The 20,103-nt window shown below is 45.1% G+C and overlaps 1 protein-coding gene and 1 long non-coding RNA gene across 2 annotated transcripts in view; one reads left to right on the plus strand and one right to left on the minus strand.

Annotated features, from left to right (window-relative positions):
* Positions 1-226: 226 nt before the first annotated feature.
* Positions 227-20,103, minus strand: part of LOC137415355 (integrin alpha-M) — a 393,088-nt gene continuing 373,211 nt past the window's right edge. Inside the window, exons 37-38 of the mRNA XM_068100954.2 lie at positions 16,142-16,252; positions 227-1,150 (exon numbers count right to left, since the gene is read on the minus strand). Of these exons, the coding sequence (XP_067957055.2) occupies positions 1,031-1,150; positions 16,142-16,252 (231 nt within the window). The 3' untranslated portion in view covers positions 227-1,030. The remainder of the gene's footprint in view (positions 1,151-16,141; positions 16,253-20,103) is intronic.
* On the plus strand, positions 10,429-10,683 carry LOC144888826 (uncharacterized). The gene is made up of 2 exons (XR_013621360.1): positions 10,429-10,539; positions 10,638-10,683. It is a non-coding gene; the product is annotated as an uncharacterized LOC144888826 (long non-coding RNA).

Below are 20,103 nucleotides of genomic sequence, written 5' to 3' on the forward strand. Positions count from 1 at the left end.
AACGGACACAATTGCAATACCCTCTGCTTTGCCGAGAGTAATTATGAAGACAGGAAGTGGTTTTAGATTGAAGCTAAAAAATAATTGTTCAACATGTTTCTGTACACTTCTTGAGGATTAGATTTTCAGGATTTATGATTGATTTATCAATTGTCGTGCAATTTGTCACCCGAATGTCTTCCCCCCCCGCCCCCCGACCCCCCTTCTAAATAAAAACAAAAAGATGAACAAGATAATTGTTATTATTTATGAACAAAGCCAACTCTTCAGACTTTTGAAGAATCATAAAAGGATTGAGTGCATTTTTAAGCTGCCTTGCATCTTCGGACAGTTTCTGCCACATTGGGAAGAAACCAGCAGCTTGTAAGCAGAATAAAGCAACAGCAACAGCAACAGCAACGTTGGAAAATAGAAACAAAGAAATTTGATCATTTTGAGAAAGGAAGAAGGAGAATGGAGGGTTGAGTGCGGCAGCACAAACTGTACATTCAATGACCGTTATCGCGCCAACGGCAATCTTTGTTTCTGTCCATAGGTGGCCGGGCGAGGCAAGATGGCCGACAAGATGGCCGACACCTTCCTCGATGTCTTCTTATTAGACCGAGAGAGCTGTCGAGCAAACCGGGTTTAAAAAGGAAAAACATGGCAGCACATTTGTGTAAACTGTTGAGAGGAAGCAAACTGGGTTCAAAATAACGACACAAAGTACGTTATGCTTCAAATTCAAGACGGCGGGCAACAGGGCGCAGACTCGCGGATCGCCGTCGAAGGAACGCATTAAATTGAACACAAACACCACAACGTAGGACAAAAACAGTGCCGAAGCAATCATGCTCTGCGCATTTCTGGGCATCTCTGGTACATTGTATCACAATTCCCCTCCTTCTTCCTTTCTCAGAAAGACTCCTCTTCTGGGTAAGTACATATAAATGTCAGATTAGAATTATACATGCACTTGTTATATTTTAGCCGAATTATTGATGAAATAAAACTCAATAGTTGTTGGAAGAGCTTGTGTTTCGAAAGTGGTTTATTGGCCGCCCTCGGGGAGGTTTACGGTGGACTGTGTAGTGGAAACGACGTCATCCGTGTTCGCAGCACCAACATCTCCCGCCATCTTGTCCTTGTAGTTACGCTTGAAGAATCCCACCTGAAGACACAATTTATGCATCATCACACCAAGAAGAACACCAACGATTCTATGTTGCTCCTCCATGAGCCTCGACTTTGTACACAAAAAAAAACTGAACATGCAAACGTTTATGCAACTGAATTAGTTAAAGCGAGTCCAACTGATGAGTGGTTTGACCTGGAATTTTGTTCAGAAGAGGCAGAATGATGTTTGGAGATTAAGGAGTTATGGAATGAATTAAAATGTTGCGTAGGTGGTAGCCAGTACCCATAAACACCTGCATCTGGCTTTGACGCACTTGATGGAAATCAAACAGGCAGCAAGTGAGAAGGAGCATAGACCGGCGAATAAGAATTCAATTTCTGGTCAAGGAAAGCATCAAGACTTTTGAAATTTATGGATTGTTGCCTGCACAGTTTCGTGATGATTGCCGAGTGATAGACAAACCCTCTCAGCTCGCACACTGAAGTTGGCAAAGGTTGCCATGGTCACAATAGGACTTCCGATGTTGGTCCAAATCATCCACATGGCGTAAAATAATTGGGACAATAGCCAGTTGGGCCTACAGCAGTGCGGGCGATAATCCAATGTTGGTACGTTATCTTGGGCATCCGGCCAAATTTGAACACGTCTGCCACTCCCAATTCCCAGGATCTTCGTTTGGACACAAACACTGAGAATGCAAACGCCAGTAATGTTTTGCTAACAAACTAAATAGCACACCATCAGTGCATGCATGTACGATAATGGCTACCAATAAACAATTTGGCCTTTTCTCCTGTGCCATTTGCTCAAGCACACCCACACGCGCTCGCCTGACAAATTGCACCTGAGATGACAGGGCCATTCGGTGATCTTTCGTGCAATTACATTGGCTTATTATCGCACAGCAGACATCACTTCGACGGTAATTCTGAGTTTGTGTGCGAAAAGTCACCTTCTGATTACCACCTGTTCACCACATATTCACCTTTTGTTTTCTTATTATTTCAACTCTTCCATGCATCTCTACCGCATACTTCATATTCATTTTGCCTTAGGAACCGTGTCGCTTGTCATTTATACAGGAAGCATCAACTTAACATCCATTTTTACCCTCGCCAGAGGAGAGGGTATTGCATTCGAGTGTCTGTCTGTTTGTCCATACAGAATAAATATGATTTTCTCTGCAACCGTCGGTCCGATTGACAGGAAATTTTCACCATAGGTGCAACTCCTCATGTAGAATTTTTATTGATAATTATGACGTCATAGGTCACGTGGTAGGGCGCCATCTTGGAAAAAAACAAAAACCTTTTCACCTCTATATCTCCAACAGCGCTGCATATAAAACTAGAACAATGCGACAGTGTCGCCAATATGCCTCCGCATAGTCCCACAACGGGTAGGGGATGCCATCACTCTGCATATGTATGGGTAGGGGATCACGTTTGTGAAGTTTTGTGTTGATTGTATGAGGTTCGTTTTTCTATCCAAGATGGCTGCCAAACCACGTAACCAAACCACGTGAAAATGACATCATTTTCAAACTATATGCAACAGTGCTGTTAGATGATATTTGTAAAATTTCGCATCAATAGGGTGAACGGTTTCAGAGATATAATTATTTAATATTTTCCTTCAATCCAATATGGCTGCCACACCATGTGACCTATGATGTCATAAATTTAATATTTCAATACAAATGGGTTATAGATCATGTGCATGCAATTTAAGATTTTTAGGATAATGAATTCGATTAAAACATTTTTGGCTGGTATACCACTTCACCTATGATGTCATCATGCTTTTGTTCCCCATTGGGAGTACTTGCCAATGTGCCAAGTTTCAAATTTTTCCATTCAACGGTTTCCAAGAAAAAAAAAATCATTATTTGTTTTTAATCCAAGATGGCTGCCATCCCACGTGACCTCTGACGTCACATTTATCATAAAAAATATTCTGCATGGGTGTCACTCCTACCCTGAAAGTTTCGTCTCAATCAGAGATGTGGTTACTGAGAAAAACGAGGTTTAGCCCATACGGACCGACGTACGGACAGACAGACAACTCGAAAAAAAAATGCCTCCGACTTTGTCGGCGGCGGCATAAAAATTGAGACATGGCTCATTGTAAAGAACTCTCCATGCAGAATAACATGTTAATGATGATGTAAATGATGTTATAGGTGCCTCCAATATGACGTCATAATTCGACAAGTACAAAACTTCATCCGATCAACATGAAATTTCTTGAGCGTCATCAAAGGAAAAATTGGTGGAGAAAAGAAAAATTATGACATCATCGGTCATGTGGTTCGGCCGTCATATTTGTTTTCACACAAAGCCTTAAAAACCACTAAAAACACGTCCCGGCAATGGTCTGCAATCTGTGATTGCTCTTTCTTGTTTAATATGTTTTGCAATCCTGCTTGTTATCTAATGCTCGACAAGCATTCTCGAAGACTGTTATATTCAAGCAGTAAACCCTCCTTCGCTTGCTCACAGAATACCAAAGTCATTGTAATTGTTACGGATTCGTCACTTCCGTTGTTGTGGTTTTCATCCACTGTAAACATTTTTTATTCCATGTACTATTATTGTTTTCAAAAGGATTATTGTTTATGAACTGTTTTCAAAAGGTGAAAAAGTTAGTGTTAAAAGAAACCGGAAACCGGATCGGGAACCGGACGACGACGAAGAGGAAGAAGAAAAAAAGAAGGCGGAGCGAGTGAGTCGGACAAGAAGCATAGCTGCTTCTTGGTCTGGAGCGAACGTTGACGAACGAGAGTCACGAATGAACTTTTGGTTTCCCGGGAAAGGGATTCTTGCGACAGAGTTGTTATAGCTGTGACAGATCAACCTGCGTGTCAGGTTTTTGGCGGTTGATTTCGAGGAGAATCATCGTCGTGCCGTTACGCCTCGAGAACGGGCCATCGGCCATTTGACTCGCGCGCCTTGCTCGCCGCACAAGGTTTCTTTGCTTCGCATCAGCCGTTTTCACCGCCTCCAGATGTTTATCTGGGGTGTGTGTGTGTGTAACGTGGATTTTGAAGGTAAATCTGCGGTTGACCGATTTGGAGCCGTGAAACGTCCATACCCGAGGGTGTGATTTCCCAGTCGCCTGGAGGGCGCCTTTGGATTTCCCAGTCGCCTTGAGGGCGCCTTTGCGCAGCTTTGGCAGCAGGACTGTAACTGCCAACCCAACGGGATTCTGGTCTCGATACGACATCGTACGGACGATCGCTGGAGCGGATCGACTTTGGCTTGAAGCCGGAACCAACTTTGGCTTGAAGCCGGGAATAGAGACATTGGGAATCTTCTTCTTTTCGCTCACTTGGAACACAGTGAGTTATATTGGACGAACCTGATGGTACCATCATAGGAATGATATACTATTTGTTGTACATTTGATTACTATTGTTTTTGTGTTGTTATACTTGTGTGACCTAATACAATATTTGTTTGTTGGTAACAATTGGTGTGGTTTCGCCATTGATCTTTGACACAGAATAACACATCTTTCTGCCATGACTCCTCTCGGGGCTCGGCGGTACACCGTGACCAGGGGGTTTGGGGAGGAAAACGTAACAGAAATCGACATCTATATTATAAAAGGAGCCATGTCTGTCTGTCTGTCTGTTTGTCCGTCTGTCTGTTTTGAGTCGACCTGAGAATGGATTTATGGATTTCAATGAAACCAGCAACAGATAATTCAGGGAACTCTCAGGAAGGTTTGTGATGCAAAATTAAAGGAAGGAAGGTTTGTGACAAAAAAAGGAGGGAAGGTTTTGGCATGGGTACATCGACACACGTGGCGAAACTGAAAACACCAACTTGTGACACAGGTTATCCATGCTCGGAGGGAAGGATCTCCCAGGAATTCTGTTTTTGTCAAATTGAGAACGGATTGATGGATTTCAAAGAGATCAACGATGTGGATTCAGGGAGCACACTGGAAGGTTTGTGACACAAATAAAGGAAGAAAGGTTTGTGTGTGGGTGCATGGGCATTGGGCACACATGGCGAAATATTGCAAATGCCAACTTGTGACGATGGTTATCCCCTCAAGGAGGGCAGGATATCACAGGAATCCTTTTTTGTTCTTGCCCCATAGATTAGCCATCACAGCAAAGATTGGTATTCCCGTCAACTAAGCGACGGGCCTTACATGCTAGTGTTCCTGCATCATCCACATTGTTTCAGAATTGCTTGCTTATTTTTGTCTTTTAAAAGCACTGAAACTAAACATGATCATTCCAGGTCTTAAAGTTAAACAAATAGGGTAATTAAGTAATTGCAAATAGGGTAAAAAGGGTAATTTCAAAAATTGACAACAACATAATAAAGATCGAGGCATTGCTGAAATTTTATGCCTCCGCCGAAAAAGTCGCCGGAGGCATTATGTTTTCGGGTTGTCCGTCCGTACGTCCGTCCGTCCGTCCGTCCGTCCTGGCTAAACCTCGTTTTTCTCAGCAACCATATGTCCCATGAAGACGAAGCTATCAGGGTAGGAGTGACACCCATGCAGAATGTTTTTTATGCTAATTGTGACGTCATAGGTCACGTGGTATGGCAGCCATCTTGGATTAAAAGCAAATAATTAAAAAAATATTTCTCGGAAACCGCAGAATGGAAAAAATTGAAACTTGGCACATTGTTAAGTACTCCCAATGGGGAACAAAAACATAACAATGATGACATCATAGGTGAAGTGGTATACCAGCCAAAAATGTTTTATTCGAATTCCTTATCCTAAAAATTTGAAATTGCATGCACATGATCTATGGCCCATTTGTATTGAAATATTACATTTATGACATCATAGGTCGCATGGCTTGGGAGCCATATTGTATTGAAGTAAAATATTAAATAAATATATCTCTGAAAGTGCTCACACTATCGATGTGAAATTTTACAAATATCATCTAACAGCTCTGCTGCATACAGATTGAAAATGATTATGTCATGGGTCACGTGGTTTGGCAGCAATCTTGGATAGAAAAACGAACCTTATCCGATCAACACAAAACTTCACAAACCTGATCCCCTACCCATACATATTGTTACGTTTGTAGGGGGTAAACAATGATTACCTTCGAACCAGGTAGAATGTATAGATTAGTGTGCTCCGACTGTCGTGAAGAAGAAGAACCACCCCATGTAATAAGTAGGGATCCGGTAGGTCGGGTGTTCGGATTAAGTGTTAGGTGTGGCTCTTGTGTTAATTAGCGAGGGATTATGGGTAATTTATCCCTTGTGTGTAAATACCTCTGTAATCCATACCTTTGTTCCTTATGACATCGCACTAGACACCGAGCCAAAATCGTCCAATAACTACACTAATTAACAATAAATCTAACCGGAAATCAGGAAACGAACAATACCGCTGGCACCGCAGCCGCAACATCACCACAAGGACAGGCAGACAGAGAGCCACGCCCAGAAGAGCAGTGATTGGGTGGGGGGGATTTGATTTGCACAAGCCCGGGTAAGATGGGACTTGATGATAGGAGCAGAGATGGACTACAAAGAGGTGGCACACGCTGATTGGTGAAGCAGGCACTGATGATGTCAGAGCGGCGTGTACAAGTAGATGGAGTGGCGAACATTTTCCCTTCTCGTTCTGGATGTCATAGTGAACGGTTGTGCATCTCCCTTCTCGGTTTTGGTCTGGAAGTGAACGGTTGTGCATTTTCCTTCTCGGTTTTGGTCTGGCAGTGAACGGTTGTCTGCTGGCACTTTCCCATCGTTCCCCTCTTACTTCTGCCGTCTGGGCATTGAGAGCGAACGTTCTCTTTTGGGCTTTCTTGTTCCAAAAGTGATAAGTGGATTCTGGAAATCGGTCATGCAACGCGCCGCCATCTTGGTTTGGGGGAAATTGCGCGAAAGTTGGCGCAAACCGATCAGCGCGGCAAAAAACTAGTTTTAGTGTGTTAGTTTTAAGTTGTCATGACATACCAGTACTCAGATGAATTGCCCCCGGAGGCGTGGCATCGGTATGTGGACTAATGTGACCCCCCCTCCGACCCCCCTCCCCTCTATGATGACCAGACAATAAATCAGCGTTTAATTTTAATAGGCTAACGGTAATCTAGAGTATGCCAAGCCTTGCCCGGCCGAGCAGTAGCAGTTGCCAGTTGCACTCACCTGTGATAAAATGGATCGAGCACACAAAGGTGTGCTGAGAGGGGGGTGACCAGCGACCAGAGCTGGCCGAGTTGGACCCTTCCAGAAGTGGTAAAACAGCTCGACTGATGGCAGAAAGCCATTTCTGGCATCTCACCGGGTCCTGAGGTATAACATAAAACTGCTGCTCGGGATTCTTCAGCTTGTTGGCTGTGCAGCCGGCAATACAGCAGCTTTTCGGCATTTTGCGGTTTCAAACTGTGACAAACATGTGCGAATGGCGCCCAATGTTTTCCCCAATTCCAAGATGGCGGCGCCATCCAGTGCGTAGCTGTGGCGTCACGCCAACTTCCAGAATGGTTGCGCTTTGTTCCCTGCACGGGGAAGCTTCATCGTGAGCGGCCGTGTTGGGACATCTTGCTGGTGGTTGTGCGGGGGAAGAGAACTGTGGTTTTCTGTGCAGAGGACGGGTGGACGAGCACAGCCTGGAAGAGCTGGCCGCACGCCTGCCGTTCCCGTCACGCTAAGTCTTGTTTCGCGTCAGCGAGCGCGGCCTAGTGAACGAGGGCGTAGAGAGGCCTTTTCCCCACCATCACTAGAGCCGCGTCTGGATTGCACGCTCATGGAGGCCCTGGACGATCCTGACGAGATTTTGGAGATGATCAGAGTTACGTGCACACAGACATATTTATTTTCAGTTATCTTTCCCTTTCGTCTGTCATTGGGTCTGTTTGTGGGGACGTCCCGTTTCAGATTTTAGTTTTATTGATCGTGCATTATTTTGTGACAGGCATTTTGTTTAATAAACAGGTTTATTTTTGTACATTTTAATTCCGTTTTGTTTGAGTTATTTATTACAGGGTCGAGGACATCGGGGATCCGTGAAGGTAAGCTCTTCGGTTTTTTCCCCTCCCCCACTTGCCCCCACGCGTATGCTCCACTTTATTTTTGAACGGAATGCCTCGGAGTGTTAAAGCTCGTTTGGTTATCCATGCTACCCTACGGTGTTCACCACACAGGGTAGTCACATGACAATATGCAGAATGTTGGCATCTATCCAGAGGCATATTGGTGACACAGTCACATTGTTCTAGTTCATTTTACTTCGCTGTACGGAAGAAAGAAAATGCACCATTTAGTGTCCAATGCAATTTTAATTAATTGCCTGTAGCCCTTTCTAGCCAAAAACGGTCATTCGCGTGTTGTTACATGCCAACAACCTGAGCTGAGTGTATGAGCTTCCCAGACAACAACCACGCTCTGAGATAGCAAGCAGCGCAATCTGGTGTCGAGGGATATCCAAGACGACCAGACGATTGGTATGTGCAGCTTCAGGCAGGAATTTGTAATTTGTTCATGGTGCCGACCATAGGTCATCTACTCTTCGCGAAGGACACAGTGTGATCTTTAAAGTCCACCAACTAATGCCAGGAGAGTCCATCCCAGGAAACGCGCACACAAGTGCAAGAAATAAGACAGTGACTATATCGCCCATTATAAAGAGACCAATCTTGTATGTACGCATTATTTATGGTGAAGGCAAGAATTTCCAATCAAAACTAAGCTTTCAGCTATAGCCAGTTGATTCTTGGTCTTTCTAGCAATCCACTGCATATGACTGTGTAAAGGCTTAATGAGCAGACGAGGTTAAACTCATACTGCCCTGAGTGAGAGGGGAGTATTTGATTTGTAAGAGTGACCAAGAAGGCGATTTACACTGTGAGTGAAACATAAAACGTAATATAATATTTAATTTTTCAAGTACAGCAGTAGCTGCCAGGTAAAAGTGATTATAGCTGTGATGAACACAGGATTTGGGCTCCGGGCTTGGGATGGAGATTTGCCAAGGTAGCATTAATCCCCCATCGCGTGGACCTGAGTAAAAGATGAACTGCAAGCATTTCATTTTTAAAGGAAAGTTAAATATTGTTATGTTTATGGTGGAGTTAGAGATTACTTTAGAACAGATAGAACTGCAAAGAGTAGCATGGTCCGTGGGGTGTTGGACCGCAGGTGCTGTGGCAAGACCCGGACTCCACGGGAAGTCTCTGGGGCCAGTGGGGTCCCCTGGAAGGGGTTGAGACCACTAGGGGTCCGAAGTGGTTATTCATGGGCACCTGGTGTGTTGCACCATGAGGACCATTAGGGGGAGGTGTTGCAGGCCGCGCTTTGGTGGAGGCACCACTGACAGCCGATAAGCATCTGACGTGGTGACCACCCATGCATGCAACTTGGAAGCCTGTCCCTGAGGCTGCCAGCATGTGGTGGCCTGCTATGCTGTGCTGGGCTGGGCTATGGCTGTGGGTAAATCTGCATTGACCGGGTATGAGTACAGCCCACCGGACAACAATCGGAGCCTCTGTGAAACATTACTGAGTGTTTGGGAAAGGCCCAGTAGGGCCGCATGACCTTCCACAGATGGTCAGCTGTGATTAATGGGCTCTCGATTTTGAAAGAGGGCCCTGGGTTTAATTGGCATTTGATACATGAGGAGATTGGCTGCAGCAGGTGCTGCTGCTATTGAACAGGCTTCCCAGTGGAAATTGGATTTGTTATACCAAATTGAGCTTTCCCAAAATTTTACCACAACCCTGGTGTTGGGCTAGCGGCTAGGGTGCCGGCTTAAGATCCTAGGATCCTGGGTTCGAATCCTGGTCGATCGCTGAATTAACGCCAGGGGGGTTGACTCAGCCTGTCATCCTTCCGAGGTCGGTTAATTGAGTACCAGTTCACTGGTAATTCCCTGTGTGTCGTAAAAGGCGGCAAAAAGGGTTGGCGTCAGGAAGGGCATCCGGCCGTAAAACATTGCTTCAAAAAGGGGACCGAAAAACAACAACAACCACGGTCCCCGAAAAAGGCCAACCCCCGCTTTGCGGGGGAAAAATGGCCTCTAAAGGTGGGTTTTTTTTATTTTTTATACCAAATTTAGCTTTACGCATTGTCACAACTCACCATGCTTTGCTATTGGGTGCATGCAGATGAGTTGGGGGAATTTGTATGGGTGATGGACAAGAGGGGCCATGGGAGACAAGCATGTGGATCGGGTGGAAAGGGTTAAAATGTGATGTGTGCGGTGAATGAAGAATTGTGGTTTGCTTGCGTGTTTGATTTGTGTGTGCACAGCCCATGGCAGGGTATGTACCCAGTACCCTACTGTAGTGAAATCGTATTCGTACTGAACCCGGGGGTGATGCTCGCTGCTCGTTGACACCGCTAGGGGCGTGACTATAAGACCCGCTGCTGCGGACGGTGCTCCGAGACTTCTCCTGTGACACGTTACATCTGGTAGACTCGCTAACGGTACGCCAGCATAGAATATCCAGCTTGCTTGCATTGAATGTTATGAATGGTCCCATGTGATGCCACATCGTATACTTATTGCATTTCCTGCATTACAGGATGATGTCATGATCTAAATGGAATTAAACCACAAGTTGGACTAAAGTTGTGTGGACCTGATTGGTTTTCCACAACACTTAATTCCATTTATATCTACCGACATGGCTGGCAACAAGACGCTGGCGGTTGCCGTATTCTGCGCCGACCCGCAAGCCCCGGATGGTGGCTTGCAACTGAAGCACTGGCTCAGAACATTGGAGAATCATTTCGAGGAGCCTGAGACCGCGCCGACGGCTGCCGCGAAGCTAGCAACGCTTCATTCAAAAATCGACTACAAGGTGTACAATTCCATCGCTCAATTCGCGACGTATGACCTCTCGATCGCGGAGCTCAAACGGCTGTACATAAAGGAAAAAAGCCCGGTGTATGCACGATATTTGCTGCTAACGCGACGTCAGCAACCCAACGAGGCGATGGACCACTATGCCCAGGAGCTCCGGCAGCTCTTGCTGGACAGCATCAAGGAGCCACGGACTCCCGCGCAGGCTCAGGATGAACTTCTTTTAGATGCCTTCATTGCAGGGGTCTCCTCCCAGGAACTACGGCTCAAGCTCTTAGAGAAGACCGACCTGACCTTCGCTATGGCACTCGAGCAAGGGAAAGTATACACCGAAGCGCGGATGCAATCGAACACCTATGATCGCACGCGCCTCTTGGCGGGCACTACACTACACGCCCGGCCGGAGAGTGCTACCGCCGAGGACGCGGACCTGCTCGCGGAACTCCGGGATGCTCCGGAGGAAGACCCAGTCCTGACGGCTGCCGCTACGACCAGACCCAAGGCCTTACGCGGAGCCGCATGCTTTTTCTGTGGGGGGCCACGCCATGCCCGGCCCGTGTGTCCGGCACGAGACGCTATATGCCATTTGTGCTCGCAAAAGGGACATTACGCGAAAGTGTGCAGGAAAACGGCACGCGGCTCGCGGCTCATTGAATCGCGCGGTCGCGGTCGCGCGGTCGCGGCGACCTTGAATGGGCTCATTGCGGAGCCTGCGAGCCGAGCCCGAAACCCGGCGCCTTACCCGTCTTCGAAGGGGAGGGCCCCTCTCTGCGGGCCCCTGGGCGCTCAGACGTCCTTGGCGGGCGTCACCGGACAGCCACCACAGTCTCATCCTCAATCGGGCACGAAGTACGTGTCCTTGACCAAACTCCGGGCCACGCCAGGGGCTTTGAAGCCTCGCCAAGCCCCAGCGGAACGTTCCCCTCGTGTTGTCCACGAGCTAACGGTGGCCCTCACCCCGGAAAAGGCAATTTCGAATACTACGGAGGCCTTTTCCTGCCAAAAGTGTCAAAAGGCGTTTTCAAATACTACGGAGGCCTTTTCCCGTCAGAATTGTCAGATTTTGAATCGCGAAACACCGGAATGCTTGGGAAAGCCCTCTGATGGCATTAATGGATTCCCCATGGACAACGCATACTCCGGCCACGACCGCAAAACTGGTGGAGATTTTGAATGGCAACGGGGGACAGAGTGACATTTGGGGTTTTGTGAGTGGGCCACACCTGCATTGTATAAAAGATGAAGCCATGGGTGTGTTCGTCCACAAGGTAGGTTTGTTTATCGCGTTTTCGGAAGCCAGTCTTTCCCCGCCCCAGGACATCAGAGCAAGAAGCAGAGGGAATAATTTTTGTACGTAAAATTGTGTATTTTTGAATGATTGTTTGCAACTAATGGGGTAATACGGTAAGGAGAATAGGTAAGTTAGCTACAGCTCGCTTTCCACACACAGCCCTCCTGATTTATTTATTTGAGGTTATTTGCCTCTGCCACCAAAGGTGGTGCCTCTGCCTGGAGGTATGCTCTCTACCGAGTGCCATTCTAGTCTTGTTAGGTGTGAGTCTGTAAGCATTAAGGCTGGGGCTGTTGCCCCTACACCCAGCAGTGAACCTTGCGTTTATGTGTGTTACGTTACGTTTATGTGTTACCTTTATGTGTTTATGTGTGTTACGTTTATGGGGAGGGTTTAGAGATTACCTTATAAAATATAGAACAGCATGGAGTAGCATGGTTCGTGTGCAAGTAGGTAGCCTATCTCGATGTAATAAGTAGGGACATGTCAGCTTAAGGATTGTTTTTTTTAATGTGCCCCATATGGAGGGTGGGGCATTGTATTAAAATAGCTAGGGATTAAGTTGATTAAATGTGTGTACAAACCTTCCTGTAAACATCCACCGGGTGGACCGGGCGGCAAGAGAAGAGCAGAGAGCAAAGCAGATAGCATGGGATTCTGCCATGCAAGAGAGAGAAGGGTGCAGAGCTATAATCGTCTCATGAGAGGGGCGGAGCCCAATAACTCAAGGGGCGGAGGGTTGTGAAGAGAGTAAGAGGGTGGATCTGAGCAGCGCAAAGGATTGTGGAGTTCTGAGGAGGAAGGGCATTGCCCTGGGAGAAGAGGGAGGAGCCTATAGTTCTCAGTTTGGGGTGCTCAAAGGAGCAGGAAAAGTTCTGAGGAGATTCTAGAGAGTCTACGGAGAACACAAGATGGTTGCACCTTGAAATTGCGTCTGAAGAGATCCGACAGAGTTCTAGGATGACAGCTCCAGGGAGGTCATCTGGCCTGCTTGCCTTCCCCCTGTGCCTGCTGTTCCCATTAGCCGCTTTGTTGTCCTGCCCATCTCCTCCTTCTGCCCACGTCATCTCATCATTCTGCCCATCGACTCATCATCCTGGTCATCGTCCTGCCCATCACCTCATCTCCTGCTTGTGGCTGCTCCGTGTCCATTGATTCAAGGGTGAGAATATTCACATCCATGAGCATGACAGTGCAGCTTGCTGTGTCTCTTAGGAATAGATTCAAGGACAACACATTGACCGTGAGCAGCACCAGCTAATAACTCAGCTAATAACCGTAAACCCATCTTAACTGCTCTGAGATATCTTGGAATGCTGCCTGAGGTCCAGACTCAGCAGACTGCAATCTTCCCATGAAGTTGCTATTGGTCTGCATGAGCTTACACAACATCATCCCTGAGATGCACCGACATTCGGTACAAAGTACCACCCTGTTGGAAATTTAATGCGGTATGGTGAATTGTTGCGAATTTGTAACCTGCAGACTTCCTTACTGTTTTTCAGCAATATCGTTGTATACTTATGGAACTGACTTGTGCTCACCTTCGTTGTCTATTCAATCTTCCTCTTATTTTACTTCTTCGTCCAACGTCATTACCCTCGCCAGAGGAGAGGGTATTGCATTTGAGTCTGTTTGTTTGTCTGTCTGTCTGTTTGTTTGTCCGCACAGAATAAATATGATTTTCTCTGCAACTGTTGGTCCTATTGACAGGACATTTTCACCATAGGTGCACCTCCTCCTATATAATTTTAAAATGATAATTATGACGTTATATGTCACGTGGTACATGCGCCATCTTGGAAAAAACCGAAAAACGTTGCACCTCTATATCTCTCAAAACGCTGCATAGAAAAAATTGAGACATGGCTCATTGTAAAGAACTCTTCATGGGTAATAACATACGAGGGCCAGTAAATAAGTAACCTTAAAATGGCGATATAAATTTGAGAATGTAATGCGTGTAGTTGTAGACGTCGTATGTTATATCTATGAGTAAGAGTCATGCTTTGCCTGTTTTAGATCTGGCAACATTGAGCTCTGCTGCTGAGATTGCTGGGGAAGATTAGAACTCTTTCATTATGCCCCTAATATAACTTCCTGACTATGGCAGTGCCTGGAGGACGCCAGTGTTGACCTTTGGCCCCAGGCCCCGCAAACCCTAACTACACCACTGCGTAGACAGAGTATTGTGCACATACTCAGCCATTTCACCAAGGACAGCAGCCAGTCGGACATCTTCAAATTCATGCACCATTGGGATATTGATTGACAATAAGTCGGACATCAGGAAGATTATGTCAAAAGACTGTATAGATTCGTACAAAGGTCGGTTCAACTTTACGACCTTCAGTACCTACATTCCGCTGTCTGCATTGATTCGTGGGTTTGGAATGGGGGGGGGGGGGGGGGGGGGGACCGATGTTTCATTTCAAAATGCTTCCGGCAACATGAACATAATTCAAAACAACATGTCCCCTTAAACCAAGATATTTGAAATTTATTCCATGGAGGAGAGCAAGTCATATCATGAAGAAGAACTATAACAGCATTGTAATGAGTGCAAAGACCAGTGAAGGATGTTGATCTCGATAAAATACATTTTGGAAACGTTTTCATACGAGACTTAAGGCCGAGAGATAAAATCAATGTCTTGTGATCAAAGTAACGTGTGGGATGTTATTCTGGAATGATTATGATTGTTACGAGGAGACACATCCAAAGTGTTCTTGGAACGCGAGATAAAATTGTCCAAGAAACGCAAACAGTTTATTTATTTTTTGAATATACGATGCACATAATTAGTAAGGAAATATTTTTCCTTCATAATTATTTCTCCATTAAAAAAAACACACCCCAGAATTCCTGCCTGCAGTTGCAGTGCTAATTGGAAGGCTAACTACAAGGAATTTGCTCTGGTTAGCAACACACAATGGCCTACTCTTTTCAAAGGATGCTGTGGAGTTGAGCACCCAGAGCCTCATGGGAGATGGGAGAATCGGATTTCCATTCCCCTCGATGTCCTTCGAGATATTAATAATATTCCTCCCGCAGGGCAATGGGGATCAAATCCAGACTTAACGACAAAATGGAGAGCACGAGACCACCTGCGCTATCCTGCCACTGATAAAATGCAAACAAGACCAATAGTCCAACAACGGCATTGCCGGGCTTGGATCTGCTGAGTGGAGGATCTACTGTGCCCCTGTCATGTGACGAGATAATCAGCTCTAATTGGTGGACGTTTGTGAGGGACATACATACACCGGATGGACAGACAAACGCTGTTCCAGATGACGTTGCCCGATGGGCTATGCAATAAAAATTTGGCTGCCGAACCACGTGACCGATGACGTCATCAAATTTGTTTCCTCGACAAATTTATCCCTAGATCACACTCAAAAAAATTCACACTGATCGGATCAAGCGTTCTACTTGTCGATTTATGACGTCATAATGAAGGCACCTATGACAAAATCATCAGCATATGTTATTCCCCATGGGGAGTACTTTATAATGAGCCACCTTTCAATTTTTTCCATGGTGCGGTTTCGGAGACATAGAGGTGCAACGTTTTTCGGTTTTTCCAAGATGGCACACATGCTACATGACCCATGATGTCATAATTATCACTAAAAAAAACTCTACAAGAGGAGACGCTCCTACGGCATTGCCCTATGGGCTACGCCGTAAAAATGGTGAAAAAGTATCAAGATGGTTAGAGGGTGGGTTTATACAAAGTTTAAATGTTGGTAAAACAAGACAAGACAATACTGAGAAGAACACAATATTCAGGAGTAATGTGAAGAAAGCAAAAGGATAAGAATTAGAGAAATAGTACAACACATGGATGATTGATCACAGGGTGCTGGTGGCCATTGGTCTATTCTGTTAACGACGTTATCCCAGAGGCTTTGTGGTTGGATCCTGACCTTGTACAGAATGACTGAGATGATCAGTAGTAGTAGCAGGCCACCCACAGATGTGCCCACCATGATGGGAATGTAGTTGGTCATTTCCAAAAAGATGAAGTCTGTGGAAAGCTGTGCAGAAAACAGAAGCACATGTTCAATATAAAAACCCCCTTAGTGTCTTCCGGTTTTATCGTTTCAAGATCCTCGCCTTCAGATATCCAGGTACACAGTACTTGTTCAAGGTTTACCGAGTAAAGGAATAGGTCGGTCGGCCTAACCTTGTCTGCAATGTGCAATTTTCCTCTGAAAATCACTCGCCCGTGATCCGTCTGCACACTTTATCAACGCCGCACTCTCACCGAATTCACGACAAGAAAGCAGCTGAGTGGGTCACCTGACCAATGTGGTAAATGCGCATCGAGCTTCGGGAATAATCTTCTCCAGATAAAGATGGAGAAACTGGGTGCTCTCACGGTTCTAATTATTTCACCTGTACCGTACCACATTATAGCTTTTTTGGAATGTTGCTGTCCAAGAAACACATTCGTACAATGTGGTATTGAAAAATATCGAGTTTATCAAACTATATGTTATTTAAAGAATACTTAACCCTGGGCAGTCAACTTGTTGCGAGCCAACTATTCTGTTTTTGAAGGGTTTTCTTCTTTGATCCAATGTGGTTGACAGACCATGTGAGTAATGACATCATAAATTCTCCAATATAATTGTTGTGAAGATCATGCTCAAGAAATTTAAAACTGATCAGAGCAAGCGTTGTCGCTGTCGAATTATGACATCATCGTTAACAACACATATTCCCCATGCGGAGGCGCTCTTATGGTGAAAATTTCGTGTCAACCAGACCAACATTTGCAGAGAAAAAAAATCATACTGATTGGAACAAGCGTTGTACTTGTCGAATTATAACGTCATAATTAAGGGACTAATGACATCATCATTAATAAATCGTATTTCCCATGGGAAGCACTTGACAACACACCATGTTTCAATATTTTCCATGGAGCGGTTTTGGAGATATAGAGGTGCAACTTTTTTCGATTTTTCCAATGTTGCGCCTGTACCACATGACCTATGACGTCATAATTATCATTAAAATGTTATACAGGAGAAGGCACTACAATGGTCAAAATTTCGTGTTCATCGGACTAACAGTTGCAGAGCATTATTTTTTCATACTGATCAGATCAAGCGTTGTACTTGTCGAATTATGATGTCATAATGAAGGCATCAATGTCATCATCATTAACATATCTTATTCCCCATGGGTGTACTTGACAATGAGCCTTGTTTAAAATTTTTTCCATTGAGCGGTTTCGGAGATATAGAGGTGTAACGTTTTTCTAAAATGGAGTCCATACCACATGATCTAAGACGTCATAATTATGAATAAAAAAATCCACAGGCGGAGGCACTCCTATGGTCAAATTATGTGCCAATCGGACCAACGGTTGCCGAGAGAATGAATTTTTAAAATGCAGACACGCATGCCACACGTATGTACGCCACATGTTCGCAACCAAATGCCTAACCCTGATTTTGACTTCACGAGCCCAGGGTAATAATTTGGGGTGGAATTTATTTGTAATCACTTCCGTGTGTGTGTGTGTGTGTGTGTGTGTGTGTGTGTTTGTTTGTGTGTGTGTTTGTGTGTGTGTTTGTCTGTCTGGGCCGTAGCTTTTTTACCATTTGAGCTACGTCATCAAATTTTCACCAGAGCTTTATTATGATAATATCGAGAAGGCAAATTAATAATTTTGTCAAAAGGTCAAAAGGTTAAAGGTCAGCATCACTTAAAATCATAAATTTTCATCCAATTGACCTGAAATTTAAATTTACCATTTGAGTTTTATCATCAAATTTTCTCCAAAGCTTTATTATTAGAATACAGAGAAGACAAATTAATAATTTTGTCAAAAGGTCAACGGTTAGCATCACATAAAATTGTCAATTTTCATCCAATTGATCTGAAATTTTAAGAATATGAATATTGGGTCACTTCATTGGTTCACCAATGAAGAGCAAGAAGCCAATTGTTTTTTAGATCTAAAGCTCAAAGGTCAAGGCTGCACAACATCATCAATTTTCGTTTGAATTTTTTAAACTGCCCTCGTTATTTTGAGCATACGGAAGAAGAAGAGGACGTCTGAATACAAACAAATTATATGTCCGCCATATTGATTTTCTGGTGGGTCTAACAGATTAGGCCTGTAGGCCTCTGGTGATTATACACTGCCCGGGTTTGTCGTGTCAAATTTCCATTGGCTTTGTTTGGGTCAAGTGTTATTCATGATGAGGGACCCTGAAAAATCTTATCATATGTCGAATAATAGTCAGGTTTAAGCAAGGCCGTCAGAATGCACGGTAATGAAGTGTTGCATTATGTTATGTTACGTAATCAAGCATTACTTTACGCAAATTGCTTAAAAAAATAGCGTTACATAATTTTTGAATGACCCCATATTGGGGATAAGCAATGGGTGACCATGTGACGAATCAGCTCGTTCTGATATAACCTTGGGGAGGGTGACATGGATGAGAGGTGTCGAGTTAAGCTTTTAATAGCGCATTAAATGTGTGTTTCCCAATAACCATGTTCTTCATTTTAAAGTGCTTTAAATGCGCGTTTCCCAATCGGCCTTTTACCGGATTATGTCACATGTTGTGACCACAGTGTGGTCATGCTTCTTTGATAGACTTCAATGTATACTGTTAAGTTTATAGGGGGTAGACAATGATTACCTTAGAACCAGGTACAATGCATAGATTAGTGTGTTCCGATTGTCGTGAAGATGAAGAACCAACCCATGTAATAAGTAGGGAATTTGTATTAGACCGGACTGTGTGTAAGTGTATCTTTGTCCCCATCAGAGGAGTGGGGCTTGTTAATTAGCTCAGGAAATATGGGTAAATTAATCCCCTGTGTGTCAATACCTCTGTAATCTATACCTCTGTTCCTTATGACCCCGCACTAGACACTAGCCAAAATTGCCCATTAAACTACACTAATTAATAATAAAACTACCGGAAACCATACATGAAGAACTAGCGCTGATTATCCCGACGTGGTGAATCACACAAGGACAGGCAGGCCGAGAGCCACGTCCAGAAGAGCGGTGATTGGGCAGGGGGAGTTGATTGGCACAAGCCCGGGTAAGATGAGACTTGCTAATAGGAGCAGAGATGGACCACAAAGAGGTGGCACACGCTGATTGGTGAAGCGCAGGCACGGATGACGTCAGAGCAGCGTGTACAAGATAGTTGGAGCGGCAGACATTTCCCCTTCTTGTTCTGGATGTCATAGTGAATGGTTGTGCATTTTTTCTCCTCGGTTTGGGTTCTGGTGGTGGACGGTTGTTTGCCGGCACATTATCTTCCTTCCCTTTGGCGCGCTCTTGCCTTCTCTTGTTATGGAGGCTTCATCGTGAGCGGCCGTGTTGGGACATCTTGCTGGTGGTTGGGCGGAGGAAGAGCCGTGGCCAGGGAACTGCGGTTTTCCGTGCAGATGACAGGTGGACGAGCACGGCGTGGAAGAGCAGGCTGCACACCTGCCATTCGCTTCACATGTAAGGCCTGTTTCGCACCAACGAGCGTGGCCTAGTTAACGAGGGCTAGCGAGGCCTTTTTCCTGCCAACACCAGAGCCACGTCCGGATTGCGTGCTCGGGGGGAGGGGCCTGAGACGATTTTGATGACCCCTGACAAAATTTATCCTTCATCTGTTTTCGACTCTGTTTGTGGGAGTACCCCATTTAGGAATTTAGTTTATCGCACATTTTCTTTGTACCGGCATTTCTTTCATTAAACCTGTTATTTTTGTCCATTTTAAACCTGGGTTGTTTGAGTTGATTTATTGCAGGGTCGAGGACATCGGGGGTTCCGTGAAGGTAAGTGCTCCGGGCTTCTCCCCCATTTCTCCCACGCGTATCCTCTGCTCGATTTTTGAACTGAACGCCTCGGAGT

This window comes from Myxine glutinosa, chromosome 14 (genome assembly GCF_964187855.1).
Source record: "Myxine glutinosa chromosome 14, kmMyxGlut1.1, whole genome shotgun sequence".
Classification (NCBI taxonomy): domain Eukaryota; kingdom Metazoa; phylum Chordata; class Myxini; order Myxiniformes; family Myxinidae; genus Myxine; species Myxine glutinosa.